The 20281-nt window shown below is 45.4% G+C and overlaps 1 protein-coding gene and 1 long non-coding RNA gene across 9 annotated transcripts in view; one reads left to right on the forward strand and one right to left on the reverse strand.

The window, feature by feature from the left end:
- The window catches only part of CNOT1 (CCR4-NOT transcription complex subunit 1), a 164662-nt gene that overhangs the window by 97538 nt on the left and 46843 nt on the right, over positions 1–20281 (reverse strand). For all 8 annotated transcript variants that reach the window (XM_034425696.3, XM_060681493.2, XM_034425699.3 and 5 more), the window contains exons 7-10: positions 12496–12699; positions 9405–9573; positions 8083–8209; positions 7133–7243 (exon numbers count right to left, since the gene is read on the reverse strand). In XM_034425696.3, coding sequence (XP_034281587.1) covers positions 7133–7243; positions 8083–8209; positions 9405–9573; positions 12496–12699 — 611 coding nt within the window. The remainder of the gene's footprint in view (positions 1–7132; positions 7244–8082; positions 8210–9404; positions 9574–12495; positions 12700–20281) is intronic.
- LOC132708993 (uncharacterized) overlaps positions 18167–20281 on the forward strand; it is a 43811-nt gene continuing 41696 nt past the window's right edge. Inside the window, exon 1 of the long non-coding RNA XR_009620046.2 lies at positions 18167–18296. This is a non-coding gene — a long non-coding RNA (uncharacterized LOC132708993). The remainder of the gene's footprint in view (positions 18297–20281) is intronic.

Raw genomic sequence — 20281 nt, forward strand, 5'->3', positions numbered from 1 at the left:
TATTTATTTATTTATTTATTTATTCAATTTATATACCGCCCTTCTCCTAGTGGACTCAGGGCGGTGCACAGCCAAAACTAAAATACATAACAATACAAAATTTAAAATTAATTAAAAGAATTATATACTTTGGCCCGAATTAAAACAGTGCGAATTAAAACTAAACAATTAATAACCATTAAAAACTAAAAAAGGGGGCGGGGTTCACGCCAGCCCTGCTTGCTGGAAAAGAAGTGTTTTCAGGGCTCGGCCTCATTGAGAACTTGTAGTAGTAGTTCATCTATTGCAGACTGGCAGTTTTTATAAAATTCCGTTGGAATTCCATCCGGACCTGGGACTTTGTTGTTCTTCTGTTTCTTTCGGGCTTCCATCAACTCCATCATTGTTATTGGTTTATTCAGTATTTCTCTGTGGGATTCCTCTAATTTCTGGATATTTGCTTTTTGTAGGTATTCCATAATATCTTGGTCTTGAGGCTCTTCTTGTGTGTAGAGGTTTTGATAGAATTCCCTTACTATACGTTTTTTATCTAAATTCATATTATATAGTTGTCCTGTTTCATCCTGCAATTGGTATATTATTCTTTTTTCCCTCTCTTTCTTCAGTCTGTATCCCAGCCAGCGACCTGTTCTGTTTGCATATTCAAAGTATTTCTGCTTGGCCATTTTCATTTTCTGTGCGATTTCTGCTTGTGTAATTAAGTTCAACTCATGTTTAGTACGATTCAATTTTTCCCTTGTTGTTTTGTCGTCAGGCTGTTTCTGTAATTGTGACTCATATATGTTGAGTTCTTCCATTAATTTTTTCCTCTTTTGTTGTTTATCTTTATTTTTTTTTGCTGTGTATGCTATAGCACTTACTCCCTACTTACTAATATACCACTTATTCAAATACTTAATACCAGGGAGAATTAGCTGATGGATTGCTAGAATGCTACATTTTTCCCTCGACCCTCCCACTTAGCTTCCCATGCTGACTGATTTATAAGTATAAAGGAGCCTGAAAAAAAGCGAAAAATAAATTTGGGTGAAATTTTAAAACAGACCTAGAAATATTGACCAGTATATGAAAATCTGGGAAAGAATAAAAAAAGAGATAATAATGGCGACCACAAGTATAACGACAACAGCTAAAATAAGTAAGAAAACACCATAGAGCCAAATGATACTTATGACCTCACCAGCTCAACAGAAAGTAATTGAAACCACAGAAAAGGAGAAGATGAGCCCTGCCCTACAGAACATCCACTCCACATTAGCAATGATCCAGGAAGGCATGAATAGAATGCAGGAAACCATGGCACATAATCATGAAGAGACCAAGAAAAATCACGAAGAATTGAGGTCAGATGTGAGTGAAATTAAAGATAACATCAAAAATATGGATGAGAAGATAGAACAAATTTAATAGGATTTAATAGGATTTAATAAGGAAACTGAGAACGCGTTAACCTATCTGGAAATGGAAAAGGCATCATTCTATTTACGGTTTCAAAATGTAGAAAAGCAGAAGGATGAGGATCTAAGTGAAATAATGATTGAGATACTGGCAAAGGCAACCCAGGTGGATAAGGATGAACTGCGAAATGGAATGGATGAAATATATAGAGTGTACACGAACTACGCAAGAAGAAACAAATTACCCAAAGAAATCCACATAAGATTCACGAAAAAATCTATTAAGGAAGAGATCTACAGGAAGATGAGGGAAGAGACAATCATGCACAAGGGAAGAGAAATCATAACTCTCAAACAAATACCAAGAAGAACAAGAGATCAAAGAAGAAATTATAATTTCCTGACCACCCAGCTAAATAAATTTAAAATAAAATTCCACTGGCTACTACCGGAAGGCCTACTCATCTCCTGGGATGAAAGAAAGTACAAGATTGATAATTTGGAAAAGGCTCAAGAATTCTTTGACCAGCACTTTACAATGGAAGAGGAACAGGAGACAAGGAGAGAAGCGGAACCCGGGACACGGCGGATGGAGAAGGAAGAAAAAGATCAGGAAGAGGCAAAAAGATTGGAGAAAGAATGGAGAGAGAGGGAGCGAGGGAAAAGACTCAAAGAGTTACCAGAAACACAACAAAGTTGAAAATCACAAATAGATAAACTCGATAGAGATGGAAGGAGAAATAAAAATTATATCAATTAATATAAACGGACTCAACTCCCCAAGGAAAGGGAAATATATATTTACGAAATTGCAAAAATTGGACTTAGATGTGATAACTTTACAAGAAGTACACATTAAAAGACAGCAACAAATATTGTTGGAGAATCAAAAATTAGGAAAATTATTCACATCCCTAGGAGATAATAAGAAGAGAGGAGTGGCAACTTATGTCAAAAACCATTTAAAAGCTAAACAGATATATACAGATTCGGAAGGACGTATTTTAATAACTGAAATACAAACAGAAACAAAGAAAATATTGCTAGCTTCTATCTATGCACCTAATGGAAACCAGAGAGAATTTTACAAGAAACTACATGATACCATTAAAGATTTGGAGTACGAAAATATCTGTGTTGTCGGAGACTTCAATGCAATTGTGAATATACAAGATGACTATCGAAGTAATAAACAAAGTAAGACTCGAAAAAGAATCTTACCGGATACATTCAAGGATATGACTGAAGAATTGCAATTACATGATGGATGGAGAGAGGCCAACAAACAAACCAAACAATATACCTTCTACTCAAATCCACACCAGTCATGGTCTTGGATTGACATGGCCTGGATGACGCCAGACCTCAGGAAGGATCTACAAGACATCGAAATTATACCGAATACATGGGCCGACCATAATCCTATAAAAATAACATGGAGAGGACAGCGAAAGCAGAAGAGGTGGATGATGGACACCGGAATAATAAAAGATAGAGATTATGTGCAGATGATGGAGAACGAACTTAGAATATTTTATCAAATAAACACAAAGGAGCAGACTTCAGTACAGAATCTGTGGGACACTACTAAGGCCTATATAAGAGGCCTCACAATAGAAAGATTTTAAGACTCTTTACATCCACTGAGAGTTAGCCCTTGATCCATTAGAGAATTCAAATGACTCAGCCAGACATAATCTTAAGGACACCACAAGGAACTATGAAGAAGGATAATGGAGGAACTGGATCCAGGGAGAATAAAAAATATACTGGAAGCCAACAAGTAATCATACACTGCAAACTTTAGTTTTTTTTAAATAATAGGACACATTTTCAAGGCAGCAGACTCCTGGCAAAAGATGGGCTGCATCTCACAAAATTGTAAAGAATGTGTTTGAAAGACAACATGCAAATCTGAAAGCTATGGAGGAAGGAGAAAATAGCCCAGAAAACAGCATGAGGCCAAGAACTGAAATGGGATGGGGTTGGAAGGAGTCTGCAGAACACAGAGGCACCCAGGATCTCCATGTTGCTATACATATACACACAGCATGGAGAAAAAGAAGCAAGTTCTTAACCAGGGAAGGCTGGCTTAGCAGGCATTACTGAAACAGGTGGGAACAACTCCTGAATGGGATGTAAGAACTGAAGGGCAGAATCTATTCAAAAGGAAGAGAATAGACAAAAGGGAAGGATGAATAGCACTCTATGGGAAGCGCACACATCACTGAAAACCAGCACAAGATTCAGTTCAGAGCATCTTGGTAATAGCATCTCAGACATTAATGGGGTTGGAGTTGTCAGCAGGCAAAAGACCTGGATAAGATGCTTCTGGACAATATGACAAAGTTTTCAGAGAGGCTGCAATGAAGGCGGATATCTATGGATACAAGATCTATGGACTCAGGAGAGTCAATTTTAACCAGCTTGGAGAAGGATCCCATGGAAAACCTCCTCAGCTCAAATGGTGTACACATATTCTGAGCAACGTGGTATATGCAGTACAGTGCAGCGAGCCAGGTGCAGATCTGTACACTGGGGAAACAAAACAACCATTTCATAAACACATGGCACAAAATAGGAGAACAAACACAACAGGACTAGATTCAGCAGTCCATCTGCATTTAAAAGACACAGGCCATTTTTTGAAGACAACTAAGTCCATATTTTGGACAGAGAGGACCACTGGTTTGAAAGAGGGGTTAAAGAGGCCATTTATGTCAAAATTGAACAGCCAGCCCTCTCTCAATACAACATCATCTATCTGCAGTCTACAACAGTTTTTTCAACAGTTCCAAGAAGGCTCGGTACACCTTTGCACCACTCAGGTGACCCTGACAACACAGATAAATCTCCAGGTGGCCTCAGTAACTCTCTAAAAGAATGCAAATGACCTGCAAGGAGTATAAATCCTTCCATTTCCCACCATCCAATCAAAGCTGAAGAAGCTTCTTGGACGAGAAGCAAAATGTCTTCAAAGAAAAACAAGAAAGTCCGGTTGCCTCTTGAAAAAGTACCTCTGGGACTCTTCTCTAATATATGAGAAATCATGGAGGATGGGAATGGTGACAGAAGATTAGGAAAAAAATCTCTAACTAGAGAAATGGCAAAATATAGGCTAGATTAAATTATACTATTAAAAGCATTTTTAACTTTAGTTATGTAAATACTTTTCTTCATAATGAGATCTGTAATCCATTCAAATCTTTGTACTGACAAAACATCATGCATTTTGAATTAAAACTACACTTTCCATTAACTCCTATAAGACTGCCCTCAATAAATTGGAAATGCAGAACAAAAAGTTTTATCTCTGTTTTCAATTAAAGTGTATTGACTGCTCTTAATAATCAAGAGATTGCTTATAAAAGTATCTTCTGATCTTATTATAAATAGATGCATCTAACTTTCATCTAAATCAGACATGTCAAACTCAAGGCCCATGGGCCAGATCCGGCCTGTGATGTAGTTAGATCTGGCCCGTGGGGTCTCCCTGGAGACAGCGATGGGCGTTCTGCCAGGGCGCACGCATAGGAGGCAGCGAGAGAATGTGGGGGCTGGCACCCCGGTGGAAGGAAGGAAGGAGGGAGATGGGAAGGAGGAGGAGGGAGGGAAGGAAGGAGATTGGAATGAGAGGGATGGAGGGAGGGAAGTCTTGCCTTAGCATTTGGCCACCAGTAGCCATGCTGCCCTTTCGCAATACCCTTGCCCTCTCCTCCTGGCCTCTCCTGGTTGTCTCCCATCCTATCGCTGAGGATGCTATGCTTACAAAGCTGGGTCTCCTTGCATGAAGAGGGAGTGGGTCTCCCGCTGACCCACGGACTTTGCTCTCCTGCACCACCATGAGCAACCTGGCCAAGGACAGAGAGCACAACAGCAGCTGCCAGGAGGAGGTAAGCGTGGCCGGGTGCCCCCTCAGGGAAGCAGGGTTGGCCTGGGCTATGGGCTCCCGGTGCCCCAGAGCTCTGGGCAGCCCACACCAGGGTCCAGGAGTCCTCTGTATAGCCTGAGAGGGACAGCAAGGCTCCTCTGGTGGACAAGGCTTTGGCGCTTACCCTAGTCTCACCTTCCTCCACTGAAAACCTCCAAATCCCCCTCCCAGCATTGACTGGCCCCCACAGGAGGCTGAGGACCCGCTGTTCCATGTGTAAGCGTGGAGGAGAAAGTTTGCAGAAAATAGTTTCCTCCGAATCCAACTTCTGCCTTGACAGATTCTGGAGAGGAGGTGGGGGTGGCGGGCGAGCTGAGTGAAGGAAGTCTGTCCCAACAAGCCTGCATCCTTACCACACAAGATTGGAAACAGGGATTCCATTTCAAGAAGGGCCAGCTTCCCTTTTGCAGGAACAGGGAGCACTGCTCCCCTGCCGCCTCTTCTTGCTCTCCAGAGATCTGTCAAGGCAGAAGAAGGAAATTGCTTCCTGCAAATTTAGTGCTTCCACACAGAGCAGCATTGTCCTCCTCCTTTGCTGGGAGGAGGCACCGGACAGGGAAACGCTAACGATATCTGGGATCAGGAGAAGAATGTCTCTTTTGGCATGCTGTATACATGCACGCACACACAAACACACACTATTCCAAGCTTGGAGACTTTTATCCACATCTGAGCTTGCAAACTGCCAACCATGCCTGGCCTTGGCCCTCTCCTTCCTCTGTGGATAAGTCCCCAAACTTAGAATGTGGTGTGTGTACATGCTTGCCTGTGTTCTGTCCCCATCTCCACACCCACACAAACACAGCCAGCCGAGGGTTAAGAAAGCACCTGGCACGCACACAGGTTGTTATCAGAAACTTGGCAGCAATATGAGCACCGACTGCCAAGTGCTTTTACTTCAATAAACGGAATATCCCTTCACCAGATAAACAGAATTACACACATTTTATAAATAGTCCAGTTCCAAACAAGAAACCTTTCGGCAGCTTTAAGCGTTGTTCAAGTGACTAGCCAGAGTTAGTTTTTGTCCGTCACAGAGTCTTAAATGGCCACCACACTCTCTTATATAGTCTCTGGGGTGTGGTCCAGTGACTCAGTTATAATCTCTGGCACGCCTCCTTAACTGCTGCAACCGTTTATCACGCCTTCGTTGACGTGGATCCAGGAATGACAGATCACCTCCCTCGCTCTCATCGGAGACACCTGGCTCCTGACTAATCTCCTCTTCCTCGGCCGGCACTTGAGGCAGTGCCAGAGGGGAGGGGCCTGGAGAGGGAGGCCTGGCTGACTCCTCTTCTTCATGTTCGGAGCCTTCTTCCTCCGATGAGATAGGCTCGGAGGGCGGGGCCACAGCAGTCTGCCAGCAGTTTTGGGAGGCGGGGAGCTTGTGTGACACCAAATTGTCCCCATGTTAAGTTAGCCGGGGCAACTTGTTCCATCCCGAGTCAGTTGCGCCCAGTGAGCGGTATCAAGCCAGACACACCCACCTGGACACACTCACTTAGTCGCGGCGACCCGGCTGTGGTCACCCAGCCACACCCTCCTGGCCATTGTGAGTTGTCATAGTCTTACATGCAACTGGTCTTTTGAGGGCAACCATAATGCTGATGCGGCCCTCAATGAAATTGAGTTTGACACCTCTGATCTAAATAAATGGCATGCATGTGTGGCAAAGGATATTTTTTTATAATGACAAAAAACCCCTGCAGATTGGGCTGCAACAGTAATACCCCAGTAGTCATTAAATGAGTAATAGTTTCTTAATTTCAAAAATACATTTTTGGGTTTCATTTTATGAACATACCAGTTCTTTAAGCACATCAATCAAAACTTCAACATTCCATGTATGAGTCTGTGTTCCATCATTTTTATCTCTTCCGTCACTCCAAATTCCACTTCCAGGGGCAGAAATAGACTGCAAATTAAACATGTAGATGCATGTTTATACTACTTTTAGAGAGTAAATGTGTTCTGGAGATGAATAAAATATTTAACTCATGCAGATGGATGCAGTCTCCCAGCTCCCATGTGGTAGCCTTCAAAGCATGCCCAAAACTTGTAGCAAAGCAACCCGCTTTTTATCCTTTTTTGCAGTTTTACATTTATTATCCTGACAAATCATGCCACATATTTTAGTAAGTCTTCCTCAGCCTATTGGTAAGCTTTCTAGGCAAAAGTACCCTTGGATGTTCCAGTGCAGGACCTAACTTCGTCTGTGATTGGTATTCTGTACCAATACACCACCTTCTGCCTGGATAGTCATCATTTCATATTGCTAAACCATCCTGCATTAATGGCAGCAGTAAGAACAACAGCAGTGATTGCTGAACCAGAGAAAGGAGCTGCCATGATCTCCAAGCACTGATTCAACAAGCTGCTTCTGTACGTCTACAAGACAGATTTAAATAATCAGTAAGTTGAAAGCACAAACCACACACAATTTTAACAGGCTGTGTTTAATAAGAACCCAAAACATCCTTATTTCCAAGGACACTCCTGGATTCAATAAATAGAAAATAAAAGGCAGATGACAATAGTTTAGGGATTTGTTCAATGGTATGCTCACCTACCCAGGAAAAAAGGCAATGATTAGCCATTACAAGGAGCAACCTCACCAGTTTGCCTTCTGATAAATGTCTGGTGTGGACTTTCAACAGTAACCATGACAGATTGTGCTCCCAAAGAAGTGGTGTGTTCTCCAGCAAAAAACCTGTTTTTTTTGACAGTGCTAAAGCCCCCTTTAGATTTTTTTACCTGTAATGGAATGCCATCTGTCAATCCAGAGTGTGTCCGAGCCATCATTCCCAAAACCCTGGCAACCTGGGCAGCTGTAACCTCCCCAACACCAAACTGTGTGATGATACTGCGACATTCTTCCACGCTAAGTATGAAAGATAATGTTTGTTTTCTTAAACATATTACATTGTCTAATTAACGAAGCTCTCTTCTTACATATTAAGTAACTCTAAGACAACAATGAGTGCTTATACAAGCAACAAATGCATAATAATGTGAAGATTTCAGAAATAAAAAGAGTTCTAAAATTATTTGAAAATAAAAGGTTTTCACTTAATGCCAGATTATAATGTAGACAAGCTATGTAAAAGTGTCCAAGAACCTAATCTTGCACGTTGGACTCTCTTTTATCTCCCCCCTTCCAAACCCTGGAGAACATTAACTGACTTATCTATATTAGATGAAAAGGCTCTAGGTGTCAGGCACAATTTTAACTGATTTATTGCTAAAACCTTCTGCACAGGAATCTTCTCAACTAATGATCAGCACCTGGTTAAAGTGAGCCTATGGGTTGTTAAAGAAGGTGTCCTCATGTGCTGAGATATGAGCGACAGATATCCAAAGCAGGCCTTCTCTCCTATAAGCCTCAAAAGTTCTGAAAGGCCTTTTTAATTGTTTATAATTCTGGCTAGACTTAAGATGACTTTAGGTCCAAAATTGAGATGAATGAGTAACTAAGTAATTTGAATATCTTTCCAAAGAGAGGGCCTTCCCAAAAATATATCAGTTACTGAAGACTTTATGTGTCCAGAGATAAACATTTCTGTCCCACCTTCATGTGAGCTTCAGGATAAGGCATGGTCTGTTTATGTCCACTTAGAGTTTCAGACACCTTACTCTGCAATCTCCTGGGGACTTCTGGACTCCTGCTTGAAGCAACATATCAAGCACTTTCTTTTTTGGTAAACACTGTGTTCCAATATGAAACCCGCAGTCAGATTTTGGGAATGACAGACATGTGGAGTAACCTTCTGAGATTTAAATAGCACAGAGCTATTTAAATAACTATTTGAAAATAGAGGAATCGGTTGCTTCTTGGCTTGGGTGGGAAAGATCCAGGTATCCTCCTCAAATCTCAAAGGCTGAGGTTACTAAGCAAAAGAACCATCACATGGATATTCTACATGGAGCATTACATTCTATATTTAGTTTCACATCAATATTGTGCAAGTTTGGCATTATACTACAATGCTATATGTTGTAACTCCCAAGATTTAAATTACCATTCTTTCATTCTGAAAAACACTTTGAATAATTCAATGAAACTCCCACCTACATACCTTGTACAGAAGCCATAGCCAACTTCCTGCATGAAGTCTGCAAGAGAACTCTCCATCATGGTTTTTGCTATCCCTCCAGAGTCAGGCAGGATCCTGTCCATTAGAATGTCCCGTTTTTCAGGGTATAGGAGTGGTGCAAGCACCACAGGGCAACGCTCCTGAGGGAAATCTAGGGATGAACAAAAAAATTTAGAATTCACAATGGGCACATACAGTACATAAAAACAGGTTCTGTTATCACTTCTGGTTTTGATTCTAAATCGTGCTATTAAGCAATTGTCCAAAATTGGGTATTTCACTTCTTCATTCCATGTGTTATGGTTGGATTTACTAATGTTATTCTTCATTGCATTTTTTTAATTTCATGTAAAACTGAATTGTTGGTTTCATTTCAAAAATGGCAACTCTTAATGATCCTGGCATTTCAGGTATGTCTGAAATTGCTAAAACAGGGGTCAGAAGTCACACCTATGAGTGGATGGTGGGTTGCTCTCTACTACTTTCTTAGGCTAATATATTAGCCCTTGAAAAAATTATTTAGGGTAAACCATAAAGGCACATACTTTCGTTTGTGTGTGTGTGAGAGAGAGACCCCACTCAAATTGTTACAATTTATTAAAATAACACGATCCAGATATAGAATGACAAACTTGAATTCTTTTTTAGGGCCACCACAGGCCAAGTAGATAAGGTATTTTCTTTCAAGGCTGCAGGCCAGATGATATTAGGTGGTGGGCCATATCTGTCCAATAAATCATAGGTCAGTGATGGCGAACCTATGGCATTGCACATGGAGCCATTTTGCCTGTCACACGCAGCGTCTCCCATTCCTCTTCTGGATTTCTGGCGCGCGATGATCAACTGGCCTTCGGGCATGTGGCAGTGCTGGAAACTGGAAAGTTTTCTGGCGTGGGCATGCGTGCTGGCCAGCTGATTGTCGTGCGTGCATGCGTGCCAGTAACTGGAAGACTAGATGTCTGATGTGCATGTGTGCGCTGGAAACTGGAAGTTAATTTCTCAGCGTGCGCATGCACATGCATGTCCCCTTGCAGCTCCTCTTCCGGGTTGCGTGGCCAATAAGTGCGCATGCATGCTCCCTTTTTGGCACTCGGTGCCGAAAAGGTTCACCATCACTGTTATAACTTGATGACTTCTGTGCTAAAGCTTCAGGGTCCTATTGTTTTGTCAATAGATATTTTAAGTATATATACTGCCAAGTACATGATTCAGACATGCCAAACACACCCTCTCAGAATCCTTAAAGGCATCCTTTGCTTGGCATAGAATTTCTAATTATTACATTTATGCACATGCTCAACACCAACTCAGGATTATTCTATAATACCAATTTCTCATGTGATCCCAGACTTAACTGCTTGCCTATTAACAAACAAATGTGCAGCTTTCAAGGCTGAGAAAGATATTACACCGTTTATTATGATAATTCCATGGTAATTTGAGTCAAAGGGGTACATGGCTGTATCACAAAATGCTTAAAAATGCCCACACTGCTCATCCTGAGCCAGTTGTAAAAGCAGTCCCATATAGCAAGGGTCTCCAACCTTGGAATTTTAAGATTTGTGGCCTTCCAGAACTCCAACCATGGTAGCTGAGGAATTCTGGGAGTTGAAGTCCACAAGTTGTAAAATTGCCAAGGTTGGAGACCCTTGCCATACAGATTATAGTAATCCAACTGAAATGTGGCTGTATTTACTTTTGAGTAGCCCCCCTCATACAAAAATGGACACAACTTGTGCAAAGGCTTTCCTGGACCTCTGCTTTTGGAATAGGAGCCATAAGTCCCAGAAGACTCACATTTGTGCACCTGCTGTCTGGGGGAGGGCAATCCCATTCAGAGCTAAAGATGGAAAGTCTCTGGACTTGGGGGCCTCAAAACCCACAACCAGTCAGGGTCAGACTGGCCTGTTCTCCTCCACCTGGTGCCTCATAGTCTGTAGACAAAGCCCCCCCACCGCCCCTAACCCTAACCCTAACCCTAACCCCCACTGAGCTAACCCTGGAAAAAGGAAAACTACCACAGCCTTGTGTCTCCCATTCCTAATCCCAGATCCAGTCCAGAAGAATACTGTGGTGAGATAGAGGATGGCCTTGAAGGACTGAGAGAAGATCCACTCCCAAGGAAGTGATCAGTTAAATAAGGCTTCATCCCAGGACACAGTGATTTATGCAAACAATTTAGAGGGGCCGCCATAACCCCCCAATTCATAGGAATATTAAAAAAGGGAGGCACATTGAGATATGCAAGGTTCTATTATCATAGCTGTTTTATTTTTTTAAAAAAGCTTTATACCTACATGCTATTTCTTTCTTCATCTTGTCTATCTTGTAGAGCTGACAACAATGTGACTGTATCAGAAGTCACTGAGATATCAATACAGATCAACATGGACCCACTGCTTCCCCTATCCCCAGCTGAGGTCATCAACAAGTGCAATCATGCCATCTCAGGGATGAATAGCCCAGAGAACTCCACTTAATTTACCGTATTTTTCGGAGTTTAAGATGCACCTTAATTTTTGGGGAGGAAAATAGGAAAAAAAAAAATCTGCCTACCAGGTATTCATCTGGCTAGTCCTTAGCCTGGTCAGCTTCAGCACATTAGTTTGCTGGCTGATTTTGAGGTTGGGGCTGGTTGGGGTTAAAAAACAGCTTCAAAAGCACAGCTGATCGTTGGGAGGGAGCTCCAGTGACTAAAGCAGGTAAAACGTGGAAGGGGTAAGAGAAGGCAGCAGCTGTTCCAGTAGCCATTTTGCGCACTGCATGTTTGGCGATCCCCACAGCCTTGAAGGGCTCTCAAATAGAGCATTTGGAGGCTGAAAACACGACGTGTGGAGCCCAAACACACAAGCCATTGTCGGTGGCAATCCCTGCAGCCAGGAAGAGGACGCGTGGAGGCTGAAGGTGGGGACCAGTGGGTGGGCAGGGTTACATTCGGAGCATAAGACACACCCAAATTTTCAGCCTCTTTTAGGAGGGAAAAAAGTGTGTCTTATACTCCGAAAAATACGGTACTTCCTGCAAGGCTCTTTAGAAGTGGGCTTCAAAAAGACACATGACTGGCATAACTTACCTCTGCGCAATGTTTTGAGAAAAGCTTCAATTTGTTCCTGTCCAACCCCAAAGGCTCCCTTCTGCCCAAAAAGAAGATGGGAAAGAAGGAGGTGCAAGACTTCTATTGCAATATCTTGGAAGCCACCTTCTTGATTGCTACTGACGTCTGCGTCAATATATGAGCGCAGAAGATCAGGAAGCTTCTGTTTAATAAACTGAGCAGCTTGAAAGAAAAAAAAGACAAATAGACAGCAATTAACAGTTGCTTTAGGAATAAGCACAAATGATTTAAAAGGAACACATGTGCATTGTTTAGGTTATCTCACAAAAGAGCTCCATATCACAGAATCACTCAGCATGACCCTGCCTAAAACACAACATTGTCTGAAGTTTGGAATTTTATTTAGACATTAAGTTCAAACTGGTATCCTATCAAAAGGGGGGAAGAAATTGTTAGCATGCTAGTCAATGGCTTTGGGACTATCCCTAAAACTGCCTTCTAGTAAATGATACAGGGGGTCCTTGGTTAACAACCACACTGGTCCTCAGAGATCTAGCCATTACAGTGTCCCATGCCAGTCACATGCGCAACCTTCTCCGTTGGCTTCTGACAAGCAAAATCAATGGGGATACTAACAAGAGATCACAAGTGGCAATCATGTGAACTCCTCGCTCAATAACCCACAATAATTTGGTTAATGATGGCAACAGCCAATTAGCATTACTAAGCATCATCACATAACCTCATGCTTTATGTCCAGTTTCAATTGCCTTTGTTAGCTGAGGACTACCAGTACAGACATTATATTATTATAGAAACACATACTAGAGATAAAACAGGATATGCATAGGAATAGTGAGCTACTAAATGCTTTCCTATTAATCTTGTATCTCAGCAAGCCTTGAGGAAGAGATTTTTTTTGTGCAAATCAGCATCTGAGCTACAGATGTTGCTCAGCTATATGTTTCTCAGAAAATAAGACCGAGTCTTATTTTCTTTTAGACTTGAAAATAAACACTTGGGCTTATTTCCGAAGTCTTACTTTTTTTGAGGTGCAGGCCAGACTCGGTGAGCTGGACATGCCGTGGACGCACCATCGCCGCCAGGGAGAAGAACACACTGGGCCTCGCCAGGCTCAGAAGCCAGGGATCCTGCAGGCATCCCAGGCACATAAAGGCCGCAAAAATCCCGGGGCTGTTTGCAACTCGAGTGAGACGTGTGCAGGAGCGGCGGCAACGCCTTGAGGTTTGTCATACTGGCGCAGCCTCTTGGAGCAGGACCCTGCAAGGCTTGTTGTGGCGTTGCTCACATGAATGGCAGCACCTCCATGAGCTTCATCACATTGATGCAGCTGGCATCCTGCCATGAGCGACTACACCAGTGAGTCCAAACTCATGGCGATGCTGCCGCTCACGCAAGCAATGGCACCAGAGGTGGCATTCAGCCAGTTCGGACCAGTTCAGGTGAACTGGTAGCTGAAATTTGGATTGGTTCACCTAACCGGTAAATACCACCTCTGGTTATTTATTTATTTATTTATTTAACACATATTTATATGCCGCCTTTCTCCCAAAGGACTCAGGGTGGCGAACAGAAGCTAAAAATATACAATGATAAAAGAAGAATCTAATTAAAACCAATTAAAATCAAAATAATAAGTAATAAAACCCCAGAATCAGAACTCAGCCCATTTGTTGACATAGCCAAGTCTTTAGGCCTTGACGGAAAGAGCGGAGATCAGGCGCTGTCCAGAGCTCGGTGGGTAACTCATTCCAGAGGGTAGGAGCACCCACAGAGAACGCCCTACCCCTGGATGTCGCCAGCCGACAGTATCCTGAGGAGGGCAGCCTTATGTGAGTGGATAAGACGGTGGGAGGCGGGCAGGAGATGGTCCTGCAAGTACCCTGGACCTAAGCCATGTAGGGCTTTATAGGTAAGTACCAGCACCTTGAAGCGGATCCGGAGGACCACTGGTAACCAGTGCAGCTCGCACGGGAGTAACGGGGAGCTCCCATAACAACCTGCGCGGCCGCATTCTGGACCAGCTGGAGCCTCCGGATGCACCTCAAGGGTAGCCCCATGTAGAGAGAGTTGCAGTAATCCAAGCGAGAAATAACCAGGGCATGAGTGACCGTGTGAAGGGCATCTCGGTCCAGGAAAGGGCGCAACTGGCGCACCAGGCGAACCTGTGCGAAAGCCCCCCTGGTCATGGCCGTCAGATGATCTTCCAGAGACAGCCGGAAATCCAGGAGGACACCCAAGTTGCGAGCCCTTTCAACGGGAGCAAGAACCTTTCCCCCCCCCCACATCAAAAGTGATGGGACCTCTAGAACATGAGGTGCCGGCATCCACAGCCATTCAGTCTTGGAGGGTTTGAATCTGAGCCTGTTTCTACCCATCCAGGCCCGCACTGCCTCCAGGCATCAGGACATCACGGAAAGGGCATACCCGGGGTGGTCCGGGGTGGAGATGTATAACTGAATATCATCAGCATATTGATACCTCACCCCAAAACTACGAATGATCTCACCCAGAGGCTTCATATAGATGTTAAAGAGTAGGGGGAGAGAACTGACCCCTGAGGCACCCCACACGTTAGGGGCCTCGGGGTAGACCTCTCCCCCCCCCCCGCCCATACAAACTGCGACCGACCTGAGAGGTAGGAGAACCACTGTAAGACAGTGCCTCCTACCCCCAACCCCCCAAGTCGCTGCAGTAAGATACCATGGTCGATGGTATCGAAAGCTGCTGAGAGGTCAAGTAGGACCAGGATGGAGGAACAACCTCCATCCCGGGCCCGCCAGAGCGACCAATGCCGTTTCTGTGCTGTGCCCATGCCGGAACTCCGACTGGTACGGGTCAAGATACTCCGTTTCCTCCAGGAACTGTGGGAGCTGTTGCGCCACCACGGTCTCAACCTTCGCTATAAAGCGAAGGTTGGAGATGGGCCGATAGTTATTAAGTGAGTCTGGATCCAGGGCAGGCTTCTTGAGAGGGTCGAACCACCACCTCCTTAAGAGAGGCGGGGAAGACCCCCTCCCTCAAAGAAGAGTTGACTATAGCCTGGATCCAGTCTCCCGTCACCTCCGGGGCTGCCCAAACAAGCCAGGAGGGACACGGATCCAACAAACACATGGAGGCACCCAGTCTACCCACAATCCTGTCCACTTCATCAACGGAAAGAGGGTCAAACTCAACCCAGATACTACTCCCAAGACATACCCCAGTCTCCTGGATGGATTCTGCCCAGAGTCCAATCCAATCCGGATCTGAGCGATTTTATCTTGCAGAAACTGTACAAAATCCTCAGCTCTGCCCTGTAAGAGATCTTCGCTCGCTCCCGATTAAGGAGCGAGCGGGTTACTCTAAACAGGGCCGCTGGGCGGTTTTCTGCAGATGCAATGAGAGCGGCGAAGTGATCTCGCCTCGTCACTTCCATTGCCACAAGATAAGACCTAATATGGGTTCTTAACTGTGTTTGATCAGATTCAGACCGGGAGGACCTCCAACACTCCTCTAGGCGTCTTTTCCGATGCTTCATTTCCCGGAGCTCCATGGAGAACCAAGGAGCCACCCGGGATCTGCGTCGGGTCAGAGGCCGCAAAAGTGCGATCTGGTCCAAGGCGTCGGCAGCCGCCCGCTCCCAGGATGCCACCAGCGCCTCGGCCGAGTCGCAGGATTGGGAAGCGGGGAATGTCCCAAGCTCCGTCAGGAACCTCTCAGGGTGGGCGCCTGGGGTGGAACCATTTTACTGGTTCCGCCTCCCAGCGGCGAGGGTTGGCGGGTTGAAAGTCCAGTCTAAGGAGGGAATGGTCGGTCCATGACAGGGGGGGCAACGGAAAATTCCCCCCCACCCCAGCCATTTATCCACTGCCCAGAGAGAAAAACCAGGTCAAGTGTGTGCCCTCCCCTATGCGTTGGGCCCTGAACCACTTGAGTCAGGTCCATGGCCGTCATGGAGGCCATGAACTCCCGAACTGCCTCAGATGTCTCGCCGATCGATGGCAGATTGAAATCCCCCACAACCAGAAGGTTGGGGAGTTCAACTGCCACTTTGGTTAGCCTCGCCACGCCCTGGCCCAGTTGCTGGTTGCCCTGCCATGCCCCGTCACTCCTCACTGTGTGTGGGTCCTCGCTTGCGCATGCACACTGTCTCTGCTCTAAGTTGCCTGCCTACGCTGCCTTCCCACGTGGTGCATGCCTGTTGCACCTCAACAGCCTGCGAGTTGCACTAACCCCCCCCCCCCGGAGCTCACCTGGCTGGCTTTGCCACCTGCGGCCTAGCTAGCTACCCCCCCATCGTCCCCGCCTGACTTCCCCTACTCTCTTCTACATGACCCGCAACTACGCCATGCTTCCTTGCCTTCCCCGCGGTCCCCGACACCCTGTGGCCAGGCCCGCTGCCCATGCTCACCTAGAGAACCCTGCCCTGGCTTCAGTGTTCCTCCCCGCCCCCGAAGTAATTTACCCGGCCTGTGGCCTGCTGTGCTTGGCCGAATGGCCATGGGGGGGGGGGGGCAGCACGGGCACAGGTGGGCTGAAGCGATTTGGAACTTACCTTACCGAACCATCCAAAAAGCACTGTGGCAGAGAGCAGCAGCTGCTGACCCAGAGAGCACATGGAGCCGCTCCACATGTTCTCTGGCGACCCTGCTGCTTTTGCTGGAGAAATTTACTTTAGCAACCTGGAGTTGCCTCTTTGGGTCCTCCTGTAACTCCCACTCCCATCCAGAAAATGTTGTGGATGGCAGAAACAAGTGCTTGGTGCTTCTCTCTGCTGCCTGCAGCACTTTCCTGATGGGAGTGAAGTCGGACCCAAAGCTAAATTTCGCTGTGCTGCACAAGACGCCTTCACAGCAAAAGCAACAGGGGAGAGAAAACAGATCACCGGAGAACATGTGGAACGAGCTCTCCATGTGCTCTCCAGGTCAGGTGCTGCTTCTCTCCACCACTGCACTTGCAGCACAGCGAAGTTTCGTTTTGGGTCTGACTTTACTCCCATCGGGAAAGTGTTGTGGGAGGCAGAGGGAACCTGTTTCTCTCTGCCGCCCACAGCATTTTCCGGATAGGAGTGGGAGTTGCAGGAGGACCCAAAGCGGCAACTCCTGGTTGCTAAAGTAAATTTCTGTGTGCTTCCCAGGGCCGTGAGGGAGAGAAGGAGAGAAACAGCTGCTGACTCGGAGAGCACATGGAGCGGCTCCATGTGTTCTCCGGGTCAGATCTCTCCTTTGCTGCTCTTGCTGGGAAACTGTTTGGCTCAGCACAGCGAAATTTAGCAGCCACGAGCCACGCTTTCCTCTAAGTCTCATCTGGAAAGTGCTGTGCAGAGAGAAGCACCTGTTTCCCTCTGCCGCCCACAGCTCTTTCCAGATTAGAGGAAAGTGCGGCTCATGGCTGATAAATTTCGCTGTGCTGCACAAAGAACTTTCCCAGCAAAAACAGCGAAGGAGAGAAACAGCCAGTGGAGAGCACATGAAGCGGCTCCATGTGTTCTCTGGGTCAGCGTTCTCTCCTTCGCTGTTCTTGCTGGGAAAGCATTTGGCACAGCACAGCAAAATTCAGCAGCCATGAGCTGCGCTTTCCTCTAAGTCTCATCCGGAAAGCGCTGTGCAGAGAGAGATACCTGTTTCCCTCTGCTGCTCGCAGCCCTTTCTGGATAAGACTTAGAGGAAAGCGCAGCTCGTGGCTGCTAAATTTCGCTGTGCTGCGCCAAATGCTTTCCCAGGGCCCCGAGGGATGCCCTCCCGGAGTGCCGCTGTCGCCATTCTGGAGCTCTCCTTCCGCCGCCACTACTGCCGCCACTCTGGAACTCACCATCAGTAAGTCTTGCTTTGCTCCCCGGGAAGGGCTGTCATGAAGGGCTATCTGGGACGCTTTCTCTCGGGCCTCCCGCTTTGCATGGTGCGGCGGGAGGAGGAAGTGTGTGGTGAGGAAGGCTGTCTGCAGTTCTTGCAGCCAAAGCCGGGATGTCTGTGAACTTGCGTATATATGAGGTCTTCTGCCTTAATAATAATATTTTTAATATTTGATTTATATGCCGCCCTTCTCCGGAGACTCAGGGCGGCTTACAGTGCGTTAAGCAATAGCCTTCATACTTTTGTATATTTATAGAAAGTCAGCTTATTGCCCCCACAAACTGGGTCCTCAATTTACCTACCTTAGAAAGGATGGAAGGCTGAGTCAACCTTGAGCCTGGCGAGATTCGATCTTACTTTAATTGCAGACAGCTGGTGTTAAATTACAGTGCTTCTGTCTGTTGAGCTAAACCAGGCTCCTTGAGCAGAAGGTTGAACTACAAGACCCCCAAGGTATCTTCTTATTCTAAAGTCCCCAAAACAAGGGAATTTGCTTAAATTGTGTGTGTGGGGGGGAGGGAGAGATGTGGCTTCTTGGGAATGCATTTTGGAGAAGTATCAAGAGAAATGCTAAAAGGGCAATCATTTTAGGATTAAATTCCAAATGAAATTGGGTCTTCAGGATAAGGAGAGATGAACTTTCAACTGCAAGTTTCTAAAAATTTTATTAAAATGAATGTCTAGAGGCAGCTCTTTAACTCACTACTCTGGAGCAAAAGAGATAGGGCCCCAATGAGGGTCTTAGCTATTTAGCTCAGGAATAATGGAATAACAGAGTTAAAGGGGCTTTGGAGGCCTTCTAGTCCAACCCCCTGCTCAGGCAGGAAAACTGAGGATGCCAAAATCTGAGTGGAGGGCCTGGGAAATGTGTCAGAATAACAGAATAACACTTAGAAGGGACTTTGGGGGGGGGACCCTAACCTAAACCATTTCAGAGAAATGGCTATCCAGTCTTTTCTTAAAAATTTCCAGTGATAAAAGCACCCAGAACATCTGGAGACAAGTAATTCCACTGGTTAATTGTTCTCACTGTCAGGAAGTTTCTCCTTAGTTTTAGGTTGCTTCTCTCTTTGTTCAGTTTCCATCTATTGCTTCTTGTTATGCCTTCTGCGTCTTTGGAAAATATATTGCCTCACCCTTCTTTGTGGCAGCTCCTCAAAAGCCTGTTTTGTGACCTGCCTATCACACTCTTGGGCAAAGCATGTGAGCCATTTCCTCCTTTCAGTGGTCCATGAAAGTACATCTATAGTATGTAGATGCAGATAATAAAGGTAAGAAAAGGTGAACAACATTTTTACAGAACTATAGATATGTTGAGGCCAGCACAGGGAGTGACTGGGAGGGGAGGGGCCAGGGGAGGGGTTCCTTGACGTGAGTGATGTTGAGTTGGCCATGCCCACCCAATCACATGCCCAACCAGCCATTCCCACCAAGCCACACTCACAGAACTGGTAGTAAAAAAATTTGAATCCCACCATTGAACGGCACAGCAATTCTTGTAGGGTCCTGCTCGAAGAGGCTATGCCGATGTGATGAACCTCATGGCAATGTTGCTGCTCGCATGCGCAATGCTACAAGCCTTGCAGGGTCCTAGGATACGCTGAAGGTTCGGAATGGAGCCTTTTTTGCGAATGGTAGGAAAATGGGGAGGGGAATTTTCCTGCCTACCATTTATTTATTTATTGGTTCGATTTATATGCCACCATTTTCCGGAGACTGAGGGCGGCTTACAATGCGTTAAGCAATAGCCTTCATACTTTTGTATATACCTGCTTAGTAGGGCTTTCGCTCCCACCCCCCCAGCGGTGTTCTTTTTTATACAAAGTCAGCTTATTACCCCCACAAACCGGGTCCTCATTTTACCTACCTCGAAAGGATGGAAGGCGGAGTCAACCTTGAGCCTGGTGAGATTTGAACTTGCAGTAATTGCAGGCAGCTGATGTTACTTA

This window comes from Pantherophis guttatus, chromosome 11, assembly GCF_059756535.1.
Source record: "Pantherophis guttatus breed Tessera chromosome 11, ASM5975653v1, whole genome shotgun sequence".
In the NCBI taxonomy this organism is placed as follows: Eukaryota; Metazoa; Chordata; class Lepidosauria; order Squamata; family Colubridae; genus Pantherophis; species Pantherophis guttatus.